The sequence below is a fragment of the Simochromis diagramma genome, unplaced genomic scaffold, assembly GCF_900408965.1.
Source record: "Simochromis diagramma unplaced genomic scaffold, fSimDia1.1 OVJJ01000612.1, whole genome shotgun sequence".
In the NCBI taxonomy this organism is placed as follows: domain Eukaryota; kingdom Metazoa; phylum Chordata; class Actinopteri; order Cichliformes; family Cichlidae; genus Simochromis; species Simochromis diagramma.
Window position 1 is genome coordinate 1,499,088 of NW_024387419.1, and position 22,029 is coordinate 1,521,116.

The following is a 22,029-nucleotide window of genomic DNA, read 5'->3' on the forward strand; positions in this document are numbered from 1 at the left end:
TTTGACAGTAATGGCTGTCTAATCTAGGTTGGCTCAGTTCCTCTAATACAGCGGTCCCCAACCTTTTTTTGCGACACGGGCCGGTTTATGTCCGACAATATTTTCATGGACCAGCATTTAAGGTGTCGTGGATAAATACAACAACATAAAACCAGTACCGGTACCAAAAAAACAGAAGATTTATTTATAATACACAGGAAATTCTCCAGGGAAACCGATTTAATGATAGAAATGATGTAAAAAAACCACGATAAAAACCCTGAAAACCATAAATTTCACACCCAAGCCTCAACTCTAGCGGCCCAGTACGAAACGGCTCACGCACCAGTATCGGTCCGTGGCCCGGGGGTTGGGGACCACTGCTCTAGTAGACGCAGTCCTTTCTGTTGTGAGCCTGGCATCCAGTTGGCGTTAAACCCATGACAAACACAGAATGACAGAAATGCATTTAGATCAGTAAAAATAAACAAAAAGTAATAATTTTGAGGCGTAAGATACAAGGTGAAATATAAGGACTGAATGAAAAGCCAAACCCTAGAGATGTTAGAAGCGTAATGCATTAATCTTCTTCCTTTTCTTTTTGTTTGCACTCAGACCACTAAAGATAAAAATAGCCAACTAACTGCTCTGCGAGATATTATCAAATTTGAATATTTTCACTTTTGAAAACTCCTGTTTGCAATTTCCCTTAAGGGAAGACTTCCGCTCCGAAATGGAAACGCTGCCAAGTGACTGCTGAGCCACCTGCCATCGAACCATGCCTGAGCTGAGACGTTTGTTAATTTTCACTAGGAAAGTAACGTACACGTGTTTTTGAAAAGCGCCTGAAACCTCCCCTAGAAAACTGATATTAATTTCACAGTGAAAAATATCTTCAGACCGTATCCTCAAGCAATGAAAAAGATCTTGGATGGAAGTTGACATACTTACACACACGATTTAACTCCTGGAGAACTGGTTTGTTATGCAAGTCTTATTTGCTGAAAACAATGGTAAGAAGAAGGTAAGATGTGATTACCTGCAGTCCTCCTGGTTCGGCTTATTGGCTGAAAAGTTAGCTTGAATAGTTCTTGAGTTATTCATTAAGACAAAGAAACGGAGTATATGGAATGCCATGAATGCAAAAATATTTTGTAAGCGCTCTTTAAATGACCTTTACTCTATTACCGCTGGTGCTAGACACAAAATTCAAACTGTTTTGGAAAGAAGAGACATTGAGCTTTATGGGGACTTTTGGTGTATCAGGGTAGCACAAAGCATTTATAAGGTATTGCTGTCTGAACACAGACAGAAAAATGAAATCCACCTAGATTTTTCCATGTGCACTTCACATTACCATAACTCTTCAGCTTTGTGAAATTTTACCTCCAAAATGACTAAGAAGTCCACGTGGCATGTGCGACACTTGGAATAAAGTGTTAAGATGAAGAAACATTAAAAAGGAGCTTGTAGCAGTTTTCACAGATGCCTTGAAAGTGAATTCTTTCCAGTTTTATCACGTGTGTGATACAGCTGTTTTCTGCCATGACATGCGGGTGACTCATGCAGGCACACAGTTATTCTCTTTATGTGGAAGCCTCTGGGCTGTTACGGAGGCAGATCTAGTGATTTGTTGCTACATTTGGTGATGAATGTGCAGGTATGCAGGGAGCTGCGCGTTTTTAAGATCCTATCTGCATGTGCCAGCGGTTGTTACGAGAAACGAGGATCTCCATGGCGACCCCCTCCCGATGTCCTGTCTCAAATTGATTACCGATGGGGGATTCGGCCCTCTTGCACCATGTAGTCACAAACAGGGGGAAAGAAAGAACGAGCGCATGTTAAGCAGAGATGAGGAAAAAAGACAATAACAGCCACCGTGGCAGAATTGGTGATGAGTTTCAGCCAAGCGGATCGATTGTATCAAATGAAATCATTCGATCTTCCGAAGTTCTGACCGTGGTAATAATTTCTACGTGGCCACGGATGACTGCATCTCCCACCTGCTGCTTCCCTACCTGACTTGAATGCTGCATGAGTGTACTGCAAACCAAATCAAACGTCGTTATTTGCTGCTTTAACAGATTAGTGTGCTGTTTTTGGGCCCCTGATCTCATCCACACACATATCGGGTGAAAATACAGAAAAAGCCCAGCGCAGCCTTTGGGCTGATGCTTCTGTTTTATCGTGACAGATCCAGTCGACACCGCTCTGCTCATGTGTGCAGCTCTATCTGTCTTTGTTTGACAAAAGCAAGCCATCCGAGTGACACTATCCAAACCGATCTCCTTCTGTTTACGTGTGAACTCCGAGAAGAATAGCTGTCACGTCTGATATTCAGAGGTTCTGGATGCGCTAACGTCTGTTTTATCTTCCTCCTCCTCTCCTTCTATCCCCTCTGTCTCTGTTCTCTCACTACAGAAAAGTGTGAAGGAGGGAATCCTGTTAAAGCAAACAAGCTCCTTCCAGAGGTGGAAGAGGAGGTACTTCAAACTCAGAGGGAGGACCCTCTACTATGCCAAAGACTGCAAGGTACAGAACTGTGTGATCGTTTTACTGCCATAGCTCTTAAACTGTAACATTTTTATTTAAATGTAACTGGCTAAAAAATAAGCTGATGGGGTTTTTTTTCTCCCATTAGTCCCTAATTTTTGATGAAGTGGACCTATCAGATGCCAGTGTGGCTGAGACCAGCACCAAGAACATCAACAACAGTTTCACAGTAAGACCAAGACAGGCCTTATAAATGACTACAAGGTGGCCCTTTAAAACTTTTCTAAGGGCAATTTATGACAAAATAGCCTTTATGGACTAATGCTAGGTCAGAAATAGACCATTTTAATGGATGCCAGCTCAGCTATTTGGTGGTGACATGGCTGTTTTTTTTAGTGTAAAAGACTACGGCTAATCAGCTAATTTAGTTAGCTAAGTTAGCTTGTCTGGTTAGCAAGGTGTGTTTGTTATTCACTTTAATATAACAGGTAATGTTAATTTTGGCTTATAAAAAAGTTTAAAGCAAAATGTAGGAATTGAACTTAAGGGGTATACAGAGCTGCACAGAAACCTTCTGATTGCTTTGGTCTCTAGGAGACTGCCCGTAGTTTGCACTGAAGACGGCAACTTGTTTGCGCACGCTTGCTAGCTAACCACCAAGCAGTAGAAACCTGAAAAAGAGCGACGCAATCCGGAAACAGAGAACATTCGTCTTAAAAGTAAAAGTCGTCTTCATACCAGGCTTAATTAACTTCAGGATTGATAACTTCTAATAAGTTTGTTTAATTCAGGATTTTATTTGGGGACATATATCTGAAGAACAGCTGGTGCTTCCATTAGCCTGTCATGCCATATTGCTCAACAACTACAAGAAATTCAAAGATTGGAGTCAAGTTTTTTGCTCTCTTCTAAACTTTCCACTTTCTTTCTTTCTTTCTCAGGTGATCACTCCATTTCGCAAACTAATGTTATGCGCTGAAAGCAGGAAGGAAATGGAGGACTGGATCACGGCGCTCAAATCCGTCCAAAAGTGGGAAACCTACGAGGTTGGTGCTTCTCATCTCTGTGTCCTTCGTTCTCCTGGCTGACGTGAGAGTAAACTGGGCCAAACTGATTATCATTAGATAATAGCTAGTCATGAGTGTGTAATTAATTTTGATGAGACCAAGCTTTCACAGCTCAGTTCTTCTTACATCTGTTTTTCACATAAATGATCCACCTTCACATCTTCTCGTCTCCTTTTTATCTGCCTCTCATTTCAACTCTTTGCCTACCGATTGATGTCCTCATAAAACCAAGCCTCCTCTTTAATTGGTTATGAAGTGGAGGCTCTGATTTTTTTTTTTTTTTTTTATGAGCTTATATTCTCTTTGATTTTTGGCCTTCCTAGGCTTTTTATTATAAAAGTTAATTTGGGGTTTCAATTTTTACCTTCTCATCTCTAGTTATTCATGTGATGTGATTTTAAGCAGGTGACGAATTGTGCAGCCATCGTTCTCCTACCCCAGCCTAGTTATTTTTTTAATTGTAGTTCTGGGAAAGTTCTCGTTTTTGTCCTTTTGTGTTTCCTCTTGTGTAGAGAAGTGCTGACGCGTCTCAACCTCAATGTTTCTCCTTCCCACCCCCCCAGGCCAGTCAGTTTAATATGGAGCATTTCTCCGGGATGCACAACTGGTACGCCTGCTCGCACGCCAGACCGACCTTCTGCAACGTTTGCAGAGAGGCGCTGCCAGGTGTCACCTCCCACGGCCTGTCCTGTGAAGGCACGTAGACACATGCACACACACACTGCATCTGTGTTCTTGCGCTCACTCATATGAAGTCACTGGAACGTCGAGTCACTCATGCATTAATTTCTAAGAAACAATCCTACCATTTTTGGTCTAACAAGAAAAATTACATCACCAGCGTTCTCTTTGTCTGCGCTTGATATGCAGTAATAAAGTAGCTTTAAAGCTCTTTCCTGCACTGTGACAATGGTTGCTTAACAGGTTTGTGATACAACTGGAGACAGTTGTATAAAGTATGTCACCTCTCATATCAGGGGTAAAAATCAGATTACAGACATACTTTAAATCCACTCAACACATTCAATTGTAATTCAGAGACAACTTCAACAATCCAACGACAGCCTGTAAGCCAGAACTTGGCGACAGTGGGAAGGAAAAACTCCCTTTTAACAGGAAGAAACCTTGAGCAGAACCAGGAGGAGCAGCCATCTGCGGTTGGGGGTTTAGAAGAGAGGAAGATGGAACAATTTCTGAAGAGTACAGGATTTTAAGAGCTTATTTTGAAAAATATCTCAGTGAACATTAAAATGCGTAAAACCACCTCAAAGTCTGTCAAGATCATGCCAGAGCAGCAGGTCGCCATATAACCCTTAAGCGGCAGCTCAAAATCCAACAAAAATATCACGGCATTTACACGTGCAAGAAAGGCCAAAACACACAAAAATCTAGGTTTACCAAAATATCCATGTATGTCGACCTCAAAGTCCAAGAAACTAGAAAAGGAGACCAGTCTCCTTCAAAGTAAAAGCACCATGTACCCAGCGACTGCCAACAACAACCCGCCAACTGATCAGGAAAAACACGTTTTTCCCTAGCAACTGCATGTTGCCAGGGTATCACCAGACTCAAGGTCTGTGTGATTGAGGCTGCAGGTTTCCAATTACCATTAAAGAGAATTTCTCTTCTCAGAGAACATGTTAGTACCTGAGGGCTCCTTTTGTTTAATTTCAGCACAACATATCTTGAAGAAAGAAAGTGTTACAGGTATTTAAGTAACACTTTATTTTAATTTGGTCCCTAATATGAAGTTGATTAGGTAAAACAAAGAAATTAACTGATTAACTCTAATTAGTCGACCCACTGTCCTTGTGTACCTGCTTCAGATTAATTTTGTTCTCGTGCTTTAAAAACCCAGCAGTACATTTACCATAGACTGTATCTAAATGATGGCAAAACTTAGCAGTAATTAAGCAGTAACCACCTCTGAACTTGTGGATCCCTGCTTAGTTTTTTTTGTTTAACTTGTAGTGACCATATTTGGACTCAGTTTAAATATCATTTATATAGAATTCACAACAACAGCAGCCACCTCAAAGAGCCTTAGCATGTCAGCTATAGCACAGATAGCTGTTATAACCTATAACACAGAAATAAAATATCAGAGCTTCAGTGACCAAAAGTGCAGATGACTGTAACGAGCTTTTAGTGCTTTAACTGTGACTGTCGCTCAAAGAGGCCACGCCCCAATTGATAACTTTAAGCATCAAAAACCACGTTATACTGCACATGCTTTCTAACTAAAACTGAGTTTTGCAGCAGGCTGCAAACATGTTTGTCTTTGCTTTAAAGTTGTGCCTCTTAACATGGGAGTCTATGGGGACCAGCCCTCTTTTAGAGCAGCCTCAGACTAGAGGAGCTGCAGTTTTTAGCACCCCCTCCAGCTGCTCTCCAGTCCATATGTACACTGTCTCATCATGTTATCGCATAGTTTTACACAGCTCTATCAGGAGTACAGTCACACACTGTGACCATCAGGAAGCTTACATCATACACTAACCCAAATAGAAGAGGATAAAAGTGGAGACTTTCAGTGTGTCTGACATGATGTTTGTTCATCTATCCTCTGCAGTTTGTAAGTTCAAGGCTCACAAGAGATGTGCTGTTCGCTCCACCAACAACTGCAAGTGGACCACGCTAGCCTCCATAGGAAATGACATCATTGAGGATGAGGATGGGGTACGAGCCGAGGCTTACTCACGAGTTTCATTTGGTTTTGTTTTCATGCAAATTATTTTTCCTGATGTGCATACCTTTGGTTTGATGTCTTTAGAGCAGAAAGGCTTCATTTGATATGCTTTGTTTATTTATTTTTCCCTCCAGGTGTCCATGCCCCACCAGTGGCTGGAAGGCAATCTGCCCGTCAGCGCCAAATGTGTGGTGTGTGATAAGAACTGTGGCAGCGTGAGGCGACTGCAGGACTGGCGCTGCCTCTGGTGCAAGGCTATCGTAAGTGTGGATTGAGTTTAGCCTCCATCCCATCAAAAACTGTCACGCTGAATCAATATTAGTGTTTATCTGGGGCATTGCTTTTAGCTGAGAGTTATTTCCAGCCTTTCTTATTTGAACTTCTGTCATTCGAATGCGCCGATGCCCACGGAAATGGAGCCATAGCAGTGGGTGCACTGGGAAAAGTGTGCGATGCAAACAGACTCAAAGCAGCTCCATCCAATCATGGAGGTAATTCGGGAAGTGATGTTGTCAGCAAAATAAAAGTGCATCATTTGTCACATTTAAATATGAACGCAGGGTTTTCATTAAGCACGATACACGTCTCGTTATCTGGAACCGTGTGAGCGGCTCCGTACAGAACAGAGAGATCAAATTCAGATAAATTCATAAGATTCAATTATCCCTTTATTTGTTTGTCTGCCCTTGGGACATGTTGACTCATGCGCAGGAAATTGTGATTCTCCACATGAGACGCTCCTCCCACTTCTCTAAAAAATAAAAAAAACAAGAGCTTTTTATTGTCCTTGACTTCCCGCTCTCACCTCCTCCGAAGACTCAAGGTCTGAAAAGTTCAGCAGAGTCATCAGACTAATGGGACGGCACATAGATTGGCAGCAGAGATCCCCGAGGGGAGGAGGAATAGGAAGGAAAGTTAAAATGAGAAATGGAACAGGGGCTGATAAATTCCTGTCAGCTCCAGGGCTGCTGAAACTGACCCGACGCTTCGACCGCCTCAAGCACGATGTGGAGAATCATTTTTTTGTGTGTGCTGGAGTATTAATAATATTTAGGAGGGCATTGACAGGCTGGTTATAATCCCGCAAAGAAAGTGGCACAAGGACCAACGGCACTTGGTGCATCTTAACATAAAATTAAAGTCCTTCAAATTCTGCATAAAATACGTAGAAGTTTTAGTTAATTTTTCATGCTTTTAAATTCATTTAAACCATTATTTTGTAATGTTTTCACGTATAAAATGGATAAAATAATCTTGCCTAATATAAAAGAATATGTAAACGTTTTACAGAGAGATGCCCCTGAAATCTGTGGAGCATTTTATTGCCTTTCAGCCCATTGTTTTGGTTTTACAGCCAGAAACGTTTCATTTTTTTATTGCAGTAGCTGTGATGTACTAGACCCGACTGTACAAGTGAGAAATATTGACATCGTAGTAGAACAATCTACTACGATGTCCCCACACAAGGGATTTCTGTTTCTTTGCCCTTGGGGTTGTTTTGGTTTTTCTTTTCATCAGTTCCTTTGGCTGCTGTTTTTCTTTCAAGAGTCTAGTCCAAACAAACGAGGAAAACAGAAAGCAGTGGAACGAACAGAAAGACTAATCAAATTTGATGGCAGTTGCTGGGAATATAAATGCTAAATCCCACAGGCCTGCAGACGAGTCAGCAATGGGCTCGTACACAAAGACAGTAAGATGTGCAACAGAAATCAGAAATGGAGACCGTTTGCCTTCGAAGTTGCTTTCTTTGAAATGTGCAACCAGCATAACTTTTACTTTGAAAGTTAACCTTCTTCACTTCACTTCTTCAAATTTAACTACCAGTGGACTAGTAGTTAGCAAGTATTTGCAGGCAAACATGAAAAACTACAACCGTGTGGCAGCTTCTTTGCAACCGATTTCAACTAGCAAGACGCAGAAACCTCCATGAACCGCCAGCCAGTCGGGGAATAAGCCAGCCAGTTTCCCTAGCAACTGAGTGTTGTACCACGTCCAACTCTTAAGCGAAGCACGTATGACATCCCATGAGAAACCTCCGTAGGACAGAAAGTCTTTTCCAGTCACAGCTATCTCCATCTGCTGGCCTTCAGAGAAAATACAGGTTTAAGGCGCTTTCTGACCTGAGAGCTGCAGTCCATACCGTCTGTCCCCAAGTGGCAAAGAAAGTATGAAACTGCAGCTCTAATATTAACTAGAGTAAAACCAGAGTGTGCATATATATGGTTTTAATATAGTTCTTCCACATGTTTTAACGTGAAATACAGTTCCCATTACTTAAGTGCAACAGTACAATTAGGCAGGAGAATCTGTAAACAGATTGATTGATTTAGCTCTTTTCTACTCTACTAGTGCACTCAAAGCGTTTTATGTGCCTTAATCATGCATTCATACAAGCACTACACTTACTAACTAAGATTGGAAGGAGACCTTGGGGTTCAGTATCCTCCCCAATGATCGAACCTCCAACCTTCAGTCAGTAGATGAGATGAGTTGGGAGTTAATTTGGGATAACTGGGAAATTACTGAAGTGAGCATCGGGCTGCTGAGTGCATTTTTACCCATGTGGTTTGCACTATAACCACTTACCCTCACATTATGGATTAGTGTCATTTCACCCAGTGTACACCAAAAGACCAGCCCAAGCATCGCGCTGGAAAGCCTGAAACAGCCGCTCTTTACTTAATAAGGAGTACACAGGAGCCTGTCTTTTATTATGTTTGTGCTCTACTGTAGTGGGTTTTTAAACACTGATGTAGTCAAACAGAAAAGTCCAGTGGAAGTATTCAAACACACAGAGAGATGTAGCTTTACTCTATCCTCTTGTTCCATTTAGCAAGAGTGGCATTGTGTTTTTTGAGCGTTCAGGCCAAACGGGCACACATAATGCGAAGTCTGATCCTCGGTATACAAAGACACACGCGCATACACAGGCTCGCACACTCAAATGAATCACAGTGGCATTTGTAAAGGTTACAGAACTGGCATTTTGGTGGGTTTCAGAGGGATGTAATGACCTTTCTGCTTCTACTGAAATATAGAATTACTGGAGACCACTGACTCTGTATGTGTGCGTGTGTGTGTGTGTGTGTGCGTTCACAGGTCCATAACAGCTGTAAGGAACAAATGGGGAAGGTGTGTCCCTTGGGCCAATGTCGAGTGTCCATCATCCCTCCAACTGCACTTAACAGCATCGACTCAGACGGTGAGACACCTCTTACTCCCACCCACCCACATGGACACACAGTATTACTTTTACAGTAGGTTTTAAAGTTCAGTCATGTAATGAAATTGTGACTTAGCCCGACTTGGCTTTTTCTACTGACACTGACAATTTGTAATTCCAAGTTACTAACCCTTATCCCTGGAATTTGTGCATCTATCATCAGCAGTTTACAGTTTGAACACGGTCCCAGTGGCATTTGAACTCCACGCTGTGAGCTATACAAACATTTCTGCTCGTTTACAGGCTTCTGGAAGGCCACCTCGGCGTCCTGCTCCAGCCCTCTTTTGGTCCTGGTCAACTCTAAAAGCGGGGACAACCAGGGGGTCAAGTTCCTCCGCAAGTTCAAGCAGCTTCTGAACCCAGCGCAGGTCTTTGACTTGATGAACGGAGGGCCAGAGCTCGGGTATTTAAGAGCTTTTTCTTTCTGAGTCCTTGTAATATCTACGGGTCGCTCTCCAGTAGAACATTTAATAAGTGTTGCTCTCTGTAAACACCTGCCTCTCGTTCTCTCCTCCTCAGCCTGCGCCTCTTCCAGAAGTTTGTGACATTTCGTATTCTTGTGTGCGGAGGAGATGGCAGCGTGGGCTGGGTGCTCTCAGAGCTGGATAAACTCAACCTCCATAAACAGGTGAGAACAACGAGGTGGAGGAGGAGGAGGAGTGGATGTTGCCGATGATGTAACGCCGATGGGTAGGAGAAAGCAGCGAGATACCTGTTGTTGTGTTAATCGTGATGCTGGCGAAAGGTGCTTTCAGAAGAAACACCAACAATAAGCCAAGTTTACATACTTGAGTCTATAATCGAAGTCTAATATAACATTGATCCTGACTGGAGAGGGAGTGGTTCATGGTAGAGAGAAGGGCAACACAGCCTCCTTAGCTGAACTAATTCATTCATTTTATTAAATTAATTTCACATAAATTGATGTTGTGGCAGATTAACATGGCTTTTATGTTAAATTAATACTAATTTTATATAAAGTGCCACGTCTAATCAGTTTTGTTCCAGGCTAAATGAATAAGATTAACCGCTTAAGTCAGCATCAGCTTTAAGATGTTAGATGAACAAATCAAGGAGTCAGAATTTTTGTAACCTCAGCATGATTTTTATAGATTTGTTGATCATTTAACATTGCAGTTGAAACAAACCTCTCAGAGAAGTTAACTACAGACAGTTTATTACCGGCACTAAATGAGCATCACTTTTCTGTCTGCTGCTGTCAGGCCAACAGGTGTGGTTAGAAGTTTATATCCACTCATCCTGGGAATGAATGTCATGGTGATTTTTAATTATTTTAAAATATAAGACAAATATACACATGCCCAGTGCCCTCTGGAGACAGCAGCACTGCAGCCACGGTGGTGCCAAGCATGGTGATGGTAGCATCATGCTCTGGGGCTGTTTCACTATCAGTGCTCTTGGTACGTTGCACAAAGTGGATGTAATAAAGAAGGCAGTGGACTACCCCCAAATTCGTCAAAGTCATGTCAGATCAGCAGCTAGGCAGTTTAAGCTAAAACAAATCAAAGACATGTAGCCAAATGTTATTGGGCGTCTAAGTATATTTTTAAGCACAGGAAAGGGTGAGGATGTCCCAGAAGACAGATGTAGTGCAAAACTAAGCCATTGCAGTGAGTTTTGTCGTAGTCATCAGTTTGTTTGCTTTTTATTGTTCTGTACTTTGCATCAGTTTCTCGTTTCTCCACGTGTCTGTAGTGTCAGCTGGGCGTGCTCCCTCTGGGCACAGGTAACGACCTGGCTCGCGTTCTGGGCTGGGGCGGACTCTGCGACGATGACGCTCAGCTCCTACAGATCCTGGAGAAGCTGGAGAGAGCCACCACCAAAATGCTGGATCGGTAAGACCAGAGGGAGTGAGGGTGGAAACTTTGGTTTCAGCTGGGTTGGCTCCTGTAAAAGTCGTCTGAATTTAAAGGTCCAGACTGAAGTGCTTTTAGCTGTTACTGCTAGTGCACTGTAAGTGCAGTTTAATTTATTTGTTTGGGTTGTGAGACGAGAGATGTTCACAGTGTTTTCTTGAAATAACTTGCTGGAGGAGGATGTCCCAGGTGAACGAATTAATGAAAAACAGATCTGGTCCTGTTAGGTTTTTATATTTCGCTTCATTAGGTTCACTGAAGGGCTGCAGACAGCAGCAGGTGATACTAAAAGTAATAAAAAGAATTAAATAAAAGTACTACAGGCTATTCTTTTCTGTCTGCACTCCTGAGAAAGATTTATAAAATTAAAAATAACTTTTAATGCCACAGAGTTCAGCCAGCGCCGAGCACAAAATGAAACGGACTGAGTGCACAGACAAATTCATACAGAGCCCCCCGAGCTTCGCAGAATGTTGGAAACCACTTTTTCATATTTGCCATAAATGGTGTCGATTAAAACCAGAAAATGAGCCGCAGCGAGCTTTTTACTCCCCGTGTGCCATCATGTGAATCCAACACAGCCTTCCTTAGCCTCAGCGATTTTAAACAATCCAACAGTGACCTCTTAAATGTCCGCTTCTACTTGCACCTTATTTTTAAGATTTTGACTCATAGCACAATTAACCACAGAGTAGGTCATCATTTTTGTCAGATAATTAGATTAAAAGTTTTCCAAAAGGGTCCAACGCCACACTGCCTAGAGGTCCAGTGGCTCCAATTATCTAACGTGACATCCAGCAGACAGCTAGTGGCTGCCTGTGCTGGCACAGCTGTTACTTAATGATGTCTGTAAACATGTTTATTTCTGCTGCAGATTTGGGCATTTTAACGTGGGAGTCTGTGACTTTTCAGCCTCGAGTGGAATTGCAGTTTTTAGCACTTCCTTGTGAGGCTCACTTGTCGCTCAGAGGTGCTGCCACGACCAAAAAACTGAATACGTGATCGGAAAACTGGAATATCAAGCACAGAGTGTGGCGTTTAAGCTCAGGAAAAATTGGATTTGGAGTTTAAAATCTGCAAAATAATAAGGAAGTAAAGAGTTATAATGAATGATTTGAACAAAGTAAAATATTTGTAATAGAAGGAGTAAGGGCCACGACATGGATAAACTTTAATAAAGAGCAAATATATTAAACTTTACTAAAGTAAACGAACTAGACCAGGAAAGTTAAACTCATTTCACATTGTGGGCCACATACAAACTACTTTGATCTTAAGTGGGCCGAACCAGTAAAACCTAAAACTTTTAATGGCTGTTCCCAACAGTACGTCTTGGTTGTTTACATGAGAAAGAAATGCTGCTGTAGTAAATGAAAGAAGTCTGTCAACAAGGCTCTTTCGGCTTAAGTTGTAAGAAATAAATGTGTAAAAGGACAGAAAGATCTGTAGCATGTCATTGGACAGTAATTATAAATAACAAGGTTTTTTATTAACTCACAGAAACCATTCGATTTCTATTTATCTAATTAAACCACTGTACCCATCAGAAACTTTTACAGTAGATAATAAAAAAAACCTTTACTTAATTACATTGGTTTAGTATTAATAACCATGGGGGAGGTTCTTATCTGTAGAAGTTATGAAAATACAGATGAAACTCTTTATTCACTCCTCCACACTTTCCAAAGTCGTCCAGTGGGCCAGATGGGAGTCTTTTTGGGGACCGATTCTGGCCCCTGGGCCTTATGTTTGATGTGTGATTCTGGAGAAATCGTGGGGGGTTGCTGCTACTGCCGGACTCTGTCTGTAGGTTGATGCTAAAGAGCTGGAGGTAAACAGGTTGGCTTCAAAAGCTGAAGGGAGAGAACAGTTTCATACTTGTTGTAAAAAGTTAAAACAAAGCTAAATAGAAGGCTTTTATGTTGAAAATCTGGCACCTCAATGCATTTTTTAAATTTCACAGCTTTAAAACGCTAAAAGTCACAGTGGGAGTAAACCTCATGTTTGATTTGGCAGATTTATTTATTTATTTTTTATGTATCTTCATTTTTTTACATTATAGAGCTACCATCGAAGCCTCTTTGTAGCTTTCATTGAATACTCAGTCTTTTATTTTGGAAATTAGACACAGTTTTTGTGAACTCAATAACTTCCTGGAATTAAATGAGGCTTTTATGTTAAAAAAAAAATTCACAGATTTTTAAAGCGCACAGGTATTCAATTGAGAAAAACAAAGGCTTTTATTTTGAAAATCTGACACACACACCTATGACCTGCTGTTTAAAAACTGTCAGGCTCCAGGAATGTCGTGAGTTGACTCTATTGACCCTATCCTATCCACGCTGTTTTCCAATGGCGTTGGGACTATAAAGAACCAATCACAGTGCGTGGTGCCAGCATTTGGACACTCCCTTTATTGTCACTTAAAATAACCTGAAGCTTACCTTAGTGATGGAGCATACTCTACATACCTGGCTGTAAATTTAACTGTTCAGATTCAGGTATGAACTACACGCCATGAAAATATGTCTTGGTTTCCTGTGGCCTTCTTCCTGGTTCCTGGTTCTTCATGCGGGCGATGATGTAAACGGGAGATAAAATGCCTTACGTGCTTCAGCCATGAGTTTGGGGTATGTTTTCTTTAACTGTTAATCATCTACCCCAACCGGTCACGGCAGATGGCTGCTTCTTCCAATTTTGTCTTTTGGTTTTCATTCAAGTAAACAAACTATTCTGGAGTAAAAGGACAGTGTAGGCTTTACCACACGCTGCGAGTTGTGACGTCTTTTGGGTGAAATTAAATGATAACGCAAACTTTTTCATAGGCAGCAGAGGTCAAACTTCTCTTTGAACTCACCTTGAACTGCAGGTCATTTCTTCATTGACCGCTTATCTGCTGTTTGAACAGGATAAGGAGGCTGTTGCGTCTTATCTCTGTGTGATTATCTGATAACGGTTTTCTTTTTTTTTTTAATATCACTCTGTGTTCTTTAGATGGAGCGTGATGACATACGAGGTGCCCACCACCAATAAACAGACGCCGATGGTGAAGGAAGAGGACTGCCTCGATTCTCCTCTACAGGTAAATCACCCCGCACGGCTCCTTTTTTTTTTTGTTTTTGTTTTTAAAAAAGAGGCTGTCTGTCTCTTGACAGATGGTGACCATAAATGGCTGAGCTTCCAAGCTCTCTGAAATTATTTTGGAAAACATCCGCTGAGAATCAATTGAGCCTGGCAGCTGGAAACCAAAGCAATCAGACTCAAACCACGGGGAGCGGCGGTGATATCGACAAAGGGCAGCTCTGTGTTTTCAATTCAAGCTGAGCGCTGCCTCTCAAATGCCAGATATGCAGTAGATGGTGGTTAACGTGCTAAAATCATCTTCACTCACATTCAAATTAATCCTCTTTACTAAATGATTTTGCCATTGCAGTAAAATTCCAAAGAAACTGGAGTTTTTTGAGTGATAAATGGGGATTGACTAACTCCACCCTTACCTCTTCTATAGGAATTCAGAGGGTAAGTAGGGTGAGAGCTGCTCATCAGTAGCTCTTGATTACCTGCTCAGAGTGTGCAATGCTCAGAGAAACGGCGAAAACCCCACAAAAGCTTCATCTAAGACTTTGGCCCACCAAAGACTCCAGTCTGGCCTACTGGACAGCTTTTGAAAACACAAAGGAGGGAATAAATTTTGTAACTTTACAGCTTATTAGGGTTGAGCCCAAGCTCAAAGTGGGCTGTATGTGGCCCACGATGTAAAATGAGTTCAACGTTACTGCTCTCCAGGCCTCAGTTAAGTCGCGACGGTCCAGTCAAAGTCCAGAGCTCAAGTTGATGAAACATTAGAGCTGTGCATAAACAAATGAATGAACTGAAACACGGTCGTAAAGAAGAGTGAGGTGCAATTCCTCCATAGCAGTAAACGTTTACTTCACATCATTGAGGCTAAAGGTAGCTCTGCGGGCTCTTGAATCATCAGGTGCACCTCTTCACAGGACTGGTCATGCCCCGCTCTGCAGAAGGATTTGTTGCACAAACTGCAAACCTGGACTGACGTTTTCTTAAACGCAGATGAATTTAGTTGAATTTCCTGTGAATGGATGAGTAATACGAGCGGGTGATTCATGCCTTGTCACGTCAAACATGACCTGTGAAAAGAAGTCACACAGGTTTATGTGGCACTTGTGACAAGAGATACCGTACTAATCATGCATTTAAGAAAATGTACCATTTGAAAAAACATATTCAGGCTTGCCGTTTGCGCACAGAGATTGACGGTGTTAGGAAATGTGGATGAGACAGTCAAAGCTTTCACAAATTAGATTATTTTGCAATTGCTCCACAATTTGTAGATGTAGTTATTTTGCAAAGTGGTGAACCTCTGCCCATACCTCATCTCTGAGAAACTCGCCAAATAATGTTCCTGACCTGTTGCTAGTTGCAAAATCTTTGGCCAAAATAAAACTGAAATTATTAATTATTTCCCTTAATTATTATAAATTATTAATTGCCCAAAAGTGGATGATTTTGCTGCTTCAGTTCTCAAAAAAAGATCTTAAAATAAAAGATCTGAGTAGGCATATGCTAGTAGTCAGTGGTTACAGCCTCTATTAAAAAGAATAAAGATAAATGTCATCTTAGGTCCTTTAAACTCAAATAATTAGTGCCAATACCAGTAAATTAATATTTCCAGATGAAAGAGAAAAATATCTTTTGGCACTTCATTAACCAGAGCGTTTGATTAAACTACAGATCAAGTTTCTTTGGTTTCTCTGTTAACTTGAAACCTTCCTCTCTTCTCCGCAGGTCCACATCACTCAGTATGCAGACTCCGTGGCCTCCCACCTCGCCAAGATCCTGGACTCGGACAAACACAGTGATGTCATTTCCTCTGCCAAGTACGTGCCACGAATGCTTCCAAACTCAGAAATGAGACAAGAGGGGAGGAAAGTAGTAGATGGGAGGGTAAAGGATAATAATGATGGGTGAATGAAGCCTGGGAGAGGGGCTGACGATGAGACGGGGATGTCGAGTGATTGTCTTGGTATTTTTTAAATGTGTGTATATGCTTTGCTCTCATCCTGGGGTCACACATACACTTGAGAGTGCGAGCGTGTCTGTGAGTGAACGAGACAGATGAATCAGTGTTTAGGGGTCATCCTAAGTGCATTAGTACATTAGTCGTCTCCCTTTGGGGAACGGTGCAGCAGGACTCGTCTCCATTTCTCTGCATGCGTTTCTTTTAAAACAATGCTTATTTTAGTTCAGACCTGCAGCACATTTACAACACCTCGGGGACTTTCAGGACACGTTCACAGCAGATTTTCCATGAAATATAACAATAATAACTTCTTTTTAAAAAACTTTAAAGCAGCAAACAGAATTTTAACAGGATTTGATGTGTGAACAGAATTCAAGCACGAAATGACATTAAAATAATATTTATGGAGTTCAGCTGGGTGCTGTTCTCACCCTGAGTTTACTATCAGTGAAAACTCATAGACGAGTCTGGTGGAGCTCCTGCACAGGGCTGGGACTTAATGGAAGAAATGGGATGTCACTCTGCCAGCGAAGCCATTAGAGGAGTAAGTAACGTAAGCCTGCTGTCACACTCTAATGGAGCCCTCTAAACATTAACAATGGTCTCCCACTAACATGCCAGGGACAGTAGAGACAAATAAGTGTGCTAGATTTATGAGAAAGTTCGAGAGAGTTCTGGGATTTGGCACACAAAAATCTAAAACCTCACCTGGTTTACAGTTAAGCTAGTCTCTCCTTCAGGATCATCCCCTGGTGCACCTCTGGACTTCTTTCATTGTGGATTTGATTTTTAAATCTCTCCCTTGAAGTCTGTTAGCTGTGCCTCTGTGATGCTGGCTGCAACGCATTTAAATTGCGAATCCAGCAAGTTGGGCCTGAAATGCAACATTTTGGGCTCTTTTAAACTAATATCTCATATCTAGAGACCCCAGTTCTGTCAGTTTCTTTCACTTATCCAATTCAGGGTCGCAGGGACTCTGGAGCCTATCCCTGTGACAGTCGGGGTACGCCCTGGACAGGTCCTCAGTCGATCATAGAGCTAACACAGAGAGACAGACAGCCATCCGTTACACAAACGTCCAGTTTAGAATTGCCAGTTAACCCTTTGGGCTGTGGGAGGAGCTCAGAATACCCGGACAGAACCGATACAGCCACGGGGAGAACATGCAAACTCCTCAAGGTGCTAGGTGGTGGATTCAAACCCAGGACCTTCTTGCTCCGAGGTGACAGCAAGTGATCATCCTCCACACAAATTTGGATCAGTTTGAAACAGAAGTTGATTTTTGCTTTTGGACGTCCAAGGTGTACAGGGAAGATTCAGTTCAGTTATTTATATAGCACCAAATCACACCAGCAGTGGTCTCATAGTGTTTGATATCGTTAGGTAGAGACCCTACAGTATGCAGAGAAAATCCTAACAATCAAACCATCCTCTTTGAACAAGCACTTGGCAACAGTGGGAAGGAAAAACTCCCTTTTAACAGGAAGAAACAGGAACTTTCCTTTCAAGAAATTTACTAAATTTAAACATAATGAAGTTTTTGGACCTTTTTTTAATCACACATCAGATAGTGGCTGTTTTATAGAAACATATGATATACATAGAGATATATGTTAGGGGGACTAAAAGTACTATGATATGTGTATTAAGTGAACCGCTACACTATAAAAGTACTATGAGAAGAAAGTTTACAAAAGCATAATCTATGGAGTAACTGTATCTGACTAATCTGAACAGTAGAAACCAGTCTGTCCACCTGGCAAACATCTTGTAAGAGCCTCTGGGCGCTCTGCTTAAGAGCAGTTACACCTTAAAAAGAGCTTCCAGATAAAGTTGTATCTTCTATCCTTTAGTGACATCTTTACCGTTATTGGCGCGTCACCTGCAGCTGCTGAGCCATTGCACGTGATTGATTGTAGCACCGGTGAAGCTGAATAGATATTCATCAGCACTACAAGCTTTACCTTTCAAAGATGACGCTTAAATTCATTAAAAAGGTGCGATGAGACGTGTAATTTCCACACATCTAATATAGAAGTAAAATAAATAGTCTGGGCAGCACTGGAGGACATAAACTGCGTGTTTCTGTAGAAGGCGAGAGGCGATCATTTTTCAGCATCCAATATTTGCTAAAAAGCACGACGAGGACTGTGAGAATTTGGAGAGGCCTCCCTGCTGAGTCATGCAGCGGCAATGTAACAGCTGTGAGTAAATAGTGACTGTGTGGAGGCGACGTAGCTGACAGGCAGGTAGGTGGCAATAAAACAAGAGTGTGTGTGTGTGTGTGTGTGTGTGTGTGTGTGTGTGTATAATCTTCAGTAACTGCACAGTGACTCACACAATCTGAAACTTGTTAGCCGTATAATTAGTTTCACTCTCTGTGCTAATCACGTTAACCTTCACCTTCACGTCCCCCCCCCCCCTTCAGATTTCTGTGTGGGACGGTGAATGATTTTGTGGCGGAGGTGGGGAAGGCGTACGAGAGAGCCACGGAGAACAAGGAGGAGGCAGATGCCATGGCAAAGAAGGTAAATGGGTTTTGTGTGCAGCCGCGTGGGTTATGTAAGAGCTTGTATAACAGTAACTAGTGGGCAAGTGTAGGTGTGCGTGTGTATAATTGAGAGTGTGAAATATAGTTGAAGGTTCAGTGTTATCACTCCCTGCTTTAGTGTTCTGCGCCTTTGGCGGTTCATGTTTTCTTCTTGCTGAATTATTTGACTCTTCATTAGAATAAATGGAGACGCTGAAGCTGGAAGTCTGAATGCAAGATTAAAAACTGAGTCAAAGTCACTCCTCGCTGTCTGCACAAAAGACTCTAACCCACTCATGCTTTGATCATTTTCATGCTGCTTCTCGTTTATTTGGGACTTAATAGGATACAACGACGGGATAACATCTAAATTCAGAAATTTCAGGTCTTGCTGTGTCTGATCTAGTGTTACGCACTCAAAAGTCTAACAGGGTTGGATGCACTTGCTTTGTTTTTTTTGTTATTTTACCCCCAGTTTTCACATCATTTTAGGGCGACTCAGGTGGTAGAGTGAGTTTTCTACCAATTGGGGGGGGGGGTCGATCCCCAGCTCCTCCTGCAGCGTGCCAAAGCATCCTTGGGCAAGATCATAGTCCGTAAATGAGTCCTTACCTTAATCATGTTTAATGTTTAGCAGGTGTATTACTCACTTCAGATATAAAGGCTTAGAGAGCGGTCAGTGGCGTCTGATGCATTCCCAGTTAGCAAACGGTTGCTAGAGGTTGTTCACAGTTGCTAGGTGAAATCGGTTGCAAACAGGGTGCTGCACCAAAAAGCTGCTTTGGTCGTAGTTTGCTGCAAACGCTCACCACAACTCACCAAATGCTGGTTGCACGCAGTTTTCTTTTGCATCCAGTCTGTTGTCCTGATGGTGGACAAGTTAACGCCACATAGATGATGATCACGTGACTACAACCCCTGAATACAACATTTCTGCTCGAGTCTCTGCATAGAAAATCACTTTGAGAAGTAAAAGATTCTAAAAAACTAAGAAAAATCTTTTAAGCTTCCACCCTCTGACTTACCCGCCTTTTTCCAAATACTGCGAAGCAGCGTTGATGCCTCGCAAGTCTCCAAATAGAAGTCCCACGTGCACCAAATCAGAGCGAGTATTGCTTTCACGCTGGTTTGAGGTGTTGCTGCAGCCTCACAGAGTGACGATTTCAGAGTGATGCGTACTGCATGTCCAAATTTACACCGCACTCGTGTAATTTTGAAGTGAGAAAGAAAGCAATGCGGATAATGGAAATCTCCCTCTCTGTTCCTCTCTCAGTGTGCGCTGCTCAACGAGAAGCTCGATTCCCTCGTCAAGGCCTTAAGTGAGGAAGCTGAAGCCCAGGTAATGACAACAAGTGGTTATAAGAGACTTTAACTGTGCAAACACACCAACATTTCCACACTGACAATGACATAACACAACCAGTTATACTGAACCCAGATCATGTTTACAGTTCCCACAAAGTACTTATTTTAATAACTTGCATGTGGGTTCTTGTAGGTTTTGACTCACTTATGTAACCTCCCATCCACCGCTGTTCCTTCACTACTTTGATTTTATTCTTACTTCTTTCCTTACGGCTTTATAAATGCTTCTTTTTTTAAATGTCTCTGCTCCCTTCTGTCCTTGAACAACCATCATTTTAATCTGTATAATGTTAAAAGTTCAGTAGTAGTGAGTGGAAACATTCCTGTAGTTTAACTAATTGGTGTGTGTCATCTGGCTTCATGGACAGATAAAGTTGGGTGTGATCTGCAGTGCTAGGCCTTCTGATGATGCTGCCTAAGAGAAGCATGTATAATGTAAACAGAATTGGTCCTAGCACTGAACCCTGTGGAACTCCATAATTAACCTCAGCGTGTGAAGGAGACTCCATGAACACATTGGAGTGTGTTTGATAGATATGATACAAACCACTGAAGTGCAGTATCTGTAATACCTACAGCATGTTCTGATGTATGTATTTAAATATTGTGGTCAGCAGTATCCAATGTAGCACTGAGATCTCGAGGAACAAACGCAGAGATGAGTCCACTACTAGAGGCCACAAGAAGATTATTTGTAACCTTGAACAGAAGTTTTTTTTCTACAATAAATGACATTTTTATTACAGCTGCCTTCATCTCAAAACAGCCTAATGTTTGTGATTGATTGCTTCATAATTATGCATGATAATGTCGTCTCCCCCTAATTATAGCCTCTCCCTTCCCAGTCAGTCGTCTTGAACTGACGATTGCGCGGTAGACTAATTACTAAAACAAACAAAGCAGTATTTGTACTGCAAATAATAAACACATACAGTGTCTAGGAATTCAAACTAAACAGAAAATAAGGATTGCAATGATAAACTAAGGACTGTCTGAAACATGAGGTCAAGTATAAAAGAAAAAGGTGGCTTTGCACACATTTTAAGTTTCCTCATGGGAGCTCAAGAGCAAAACATCATCCAGCTTTCTGTGCCTCTGCACCCTGTGGAGCCTTTTATCCAGAGATTGATGTCATTGCTTTAGAAGAAACAGCCCAGCCCTCAAAATGTCAGCATGATTTAAACTTTCTGCTCAGTAAAAGGGGAAGTGCATTGAATTTTTACCTTTGATTCAAAGTTCTGCGTGTAGCCGCAGTTCTGTCGTTAAAGGATGATAACTGCTGCCTCTCGCTGATGTTGCGCCGCTGTAGAGGGCTGCGAAGCAGGGATCGTAAAAAATTATGAATGAGAAGACGTTTTCAGGTTGAACACTGCTGCTTTGGTGATATTGTGATGCTGGGCTCCCGCTGCTCGTAAAATGTAACAGATTGAATGGGGAAGTCTGGTAATATCAGGAATCCCACAAAAGAAGCCATCAAACAGCAGCATAGCAGGGCCTATTTCACAGGTTTTATAGGTTTTTACTTGTACTTTCATCCAGGTGGTGCCGGCGGGTACGGTGCCGAGCCAGGAGAGCGGTGGCTCGAGCCACGATGAAAGTGGCAGTGAGCCGGGATCGGAGGACAAAACGTACCGGTCCAAAGAGCAGCTGATGCTCAGGGCGAACAGTCTGAAGAAGGCGCTCAGGCAGATCATCGAGCAGGCCGAGAAAGGTAAGCCGCTGTTCTTCTCTCGTCATTTAGCGCACAACATCAGGGCTGGCTTAT

At 42.0% G+C, this 22,029-nt stretch overlaps 1 protein-coding gene across 4 annotated transcripts in view; it reads left to right on the top strand.

Moving 5' to 3' along the window:
• si:dkey-172j4.3 (diacylglycerol kinase delta) overlaps positions 1 to 22,029 on the top strand; it is a 90,776-nt gene that overhangs the window by 57,179 nt on the left and 11,568 nt on the right. For all 4 annotated transcript variants that reach the window (XM_040012568.1, XM_040012569.1, XM_040012567.1 and 1 more), the window contains 15 exons: positions 2,401 to 2,511; positions 2,621 to 2,701; positions 3,414 to 3,518; positions 4,103 to 4,235; positions 6,112 to 6,218; positions 6,363 to 6,488; positions 9,328 to 9,430; positions 9,695 to 9,854; positions 9,971 to 10,079; positions 11,168 to 11,307; positions 14,323 to 14,410; positions 16,135 to 16,226; positions 18,798 to 18,897; positions 20,173 to 20,238; positions 21,804 to 21,975. In XM_040012568.1, the coding sequence (XP_039868502.1) occupies positions 2,401 to 2,511; positions 2,621 to 2,701; positions 3,414 to 3,518; positions 4,103 to 4,235; positions 6,112 to 6,218; positions 6,363 to 6,488; positions 9,328 to 9,430; positions 9,695 to 9,854; positions 9,971 to 10,079; positions 11,168 to 11,307; positions 14,323 to 14,410; positions 16,135 to 16,226; positions 18,798 to 18,897; positions 20,173 to 20,238; positions 21,804 to 21,975 (1,693 nt within the window). The remainder of the gene's footprint in view (positions 1 to 2,400; positions 2,512 to 2,620; positions 2,702 to 3,413; positions 3,519 to 4,102; positions 4,236 to 6,111; positions 6,219 to 6,362; positions 6,489 to 9,327; positions 9,431 to 9,694; positions 9,855 to 9,970; positions 10,080 to 11,167; positions 11,308 to 14,322; positions 14,411 to 16,134; positions 16,227 to 18,797; positions 18,898 to 20,172; positions 20,239 to 21,803; positions 21,976 to 22,029) is intronic.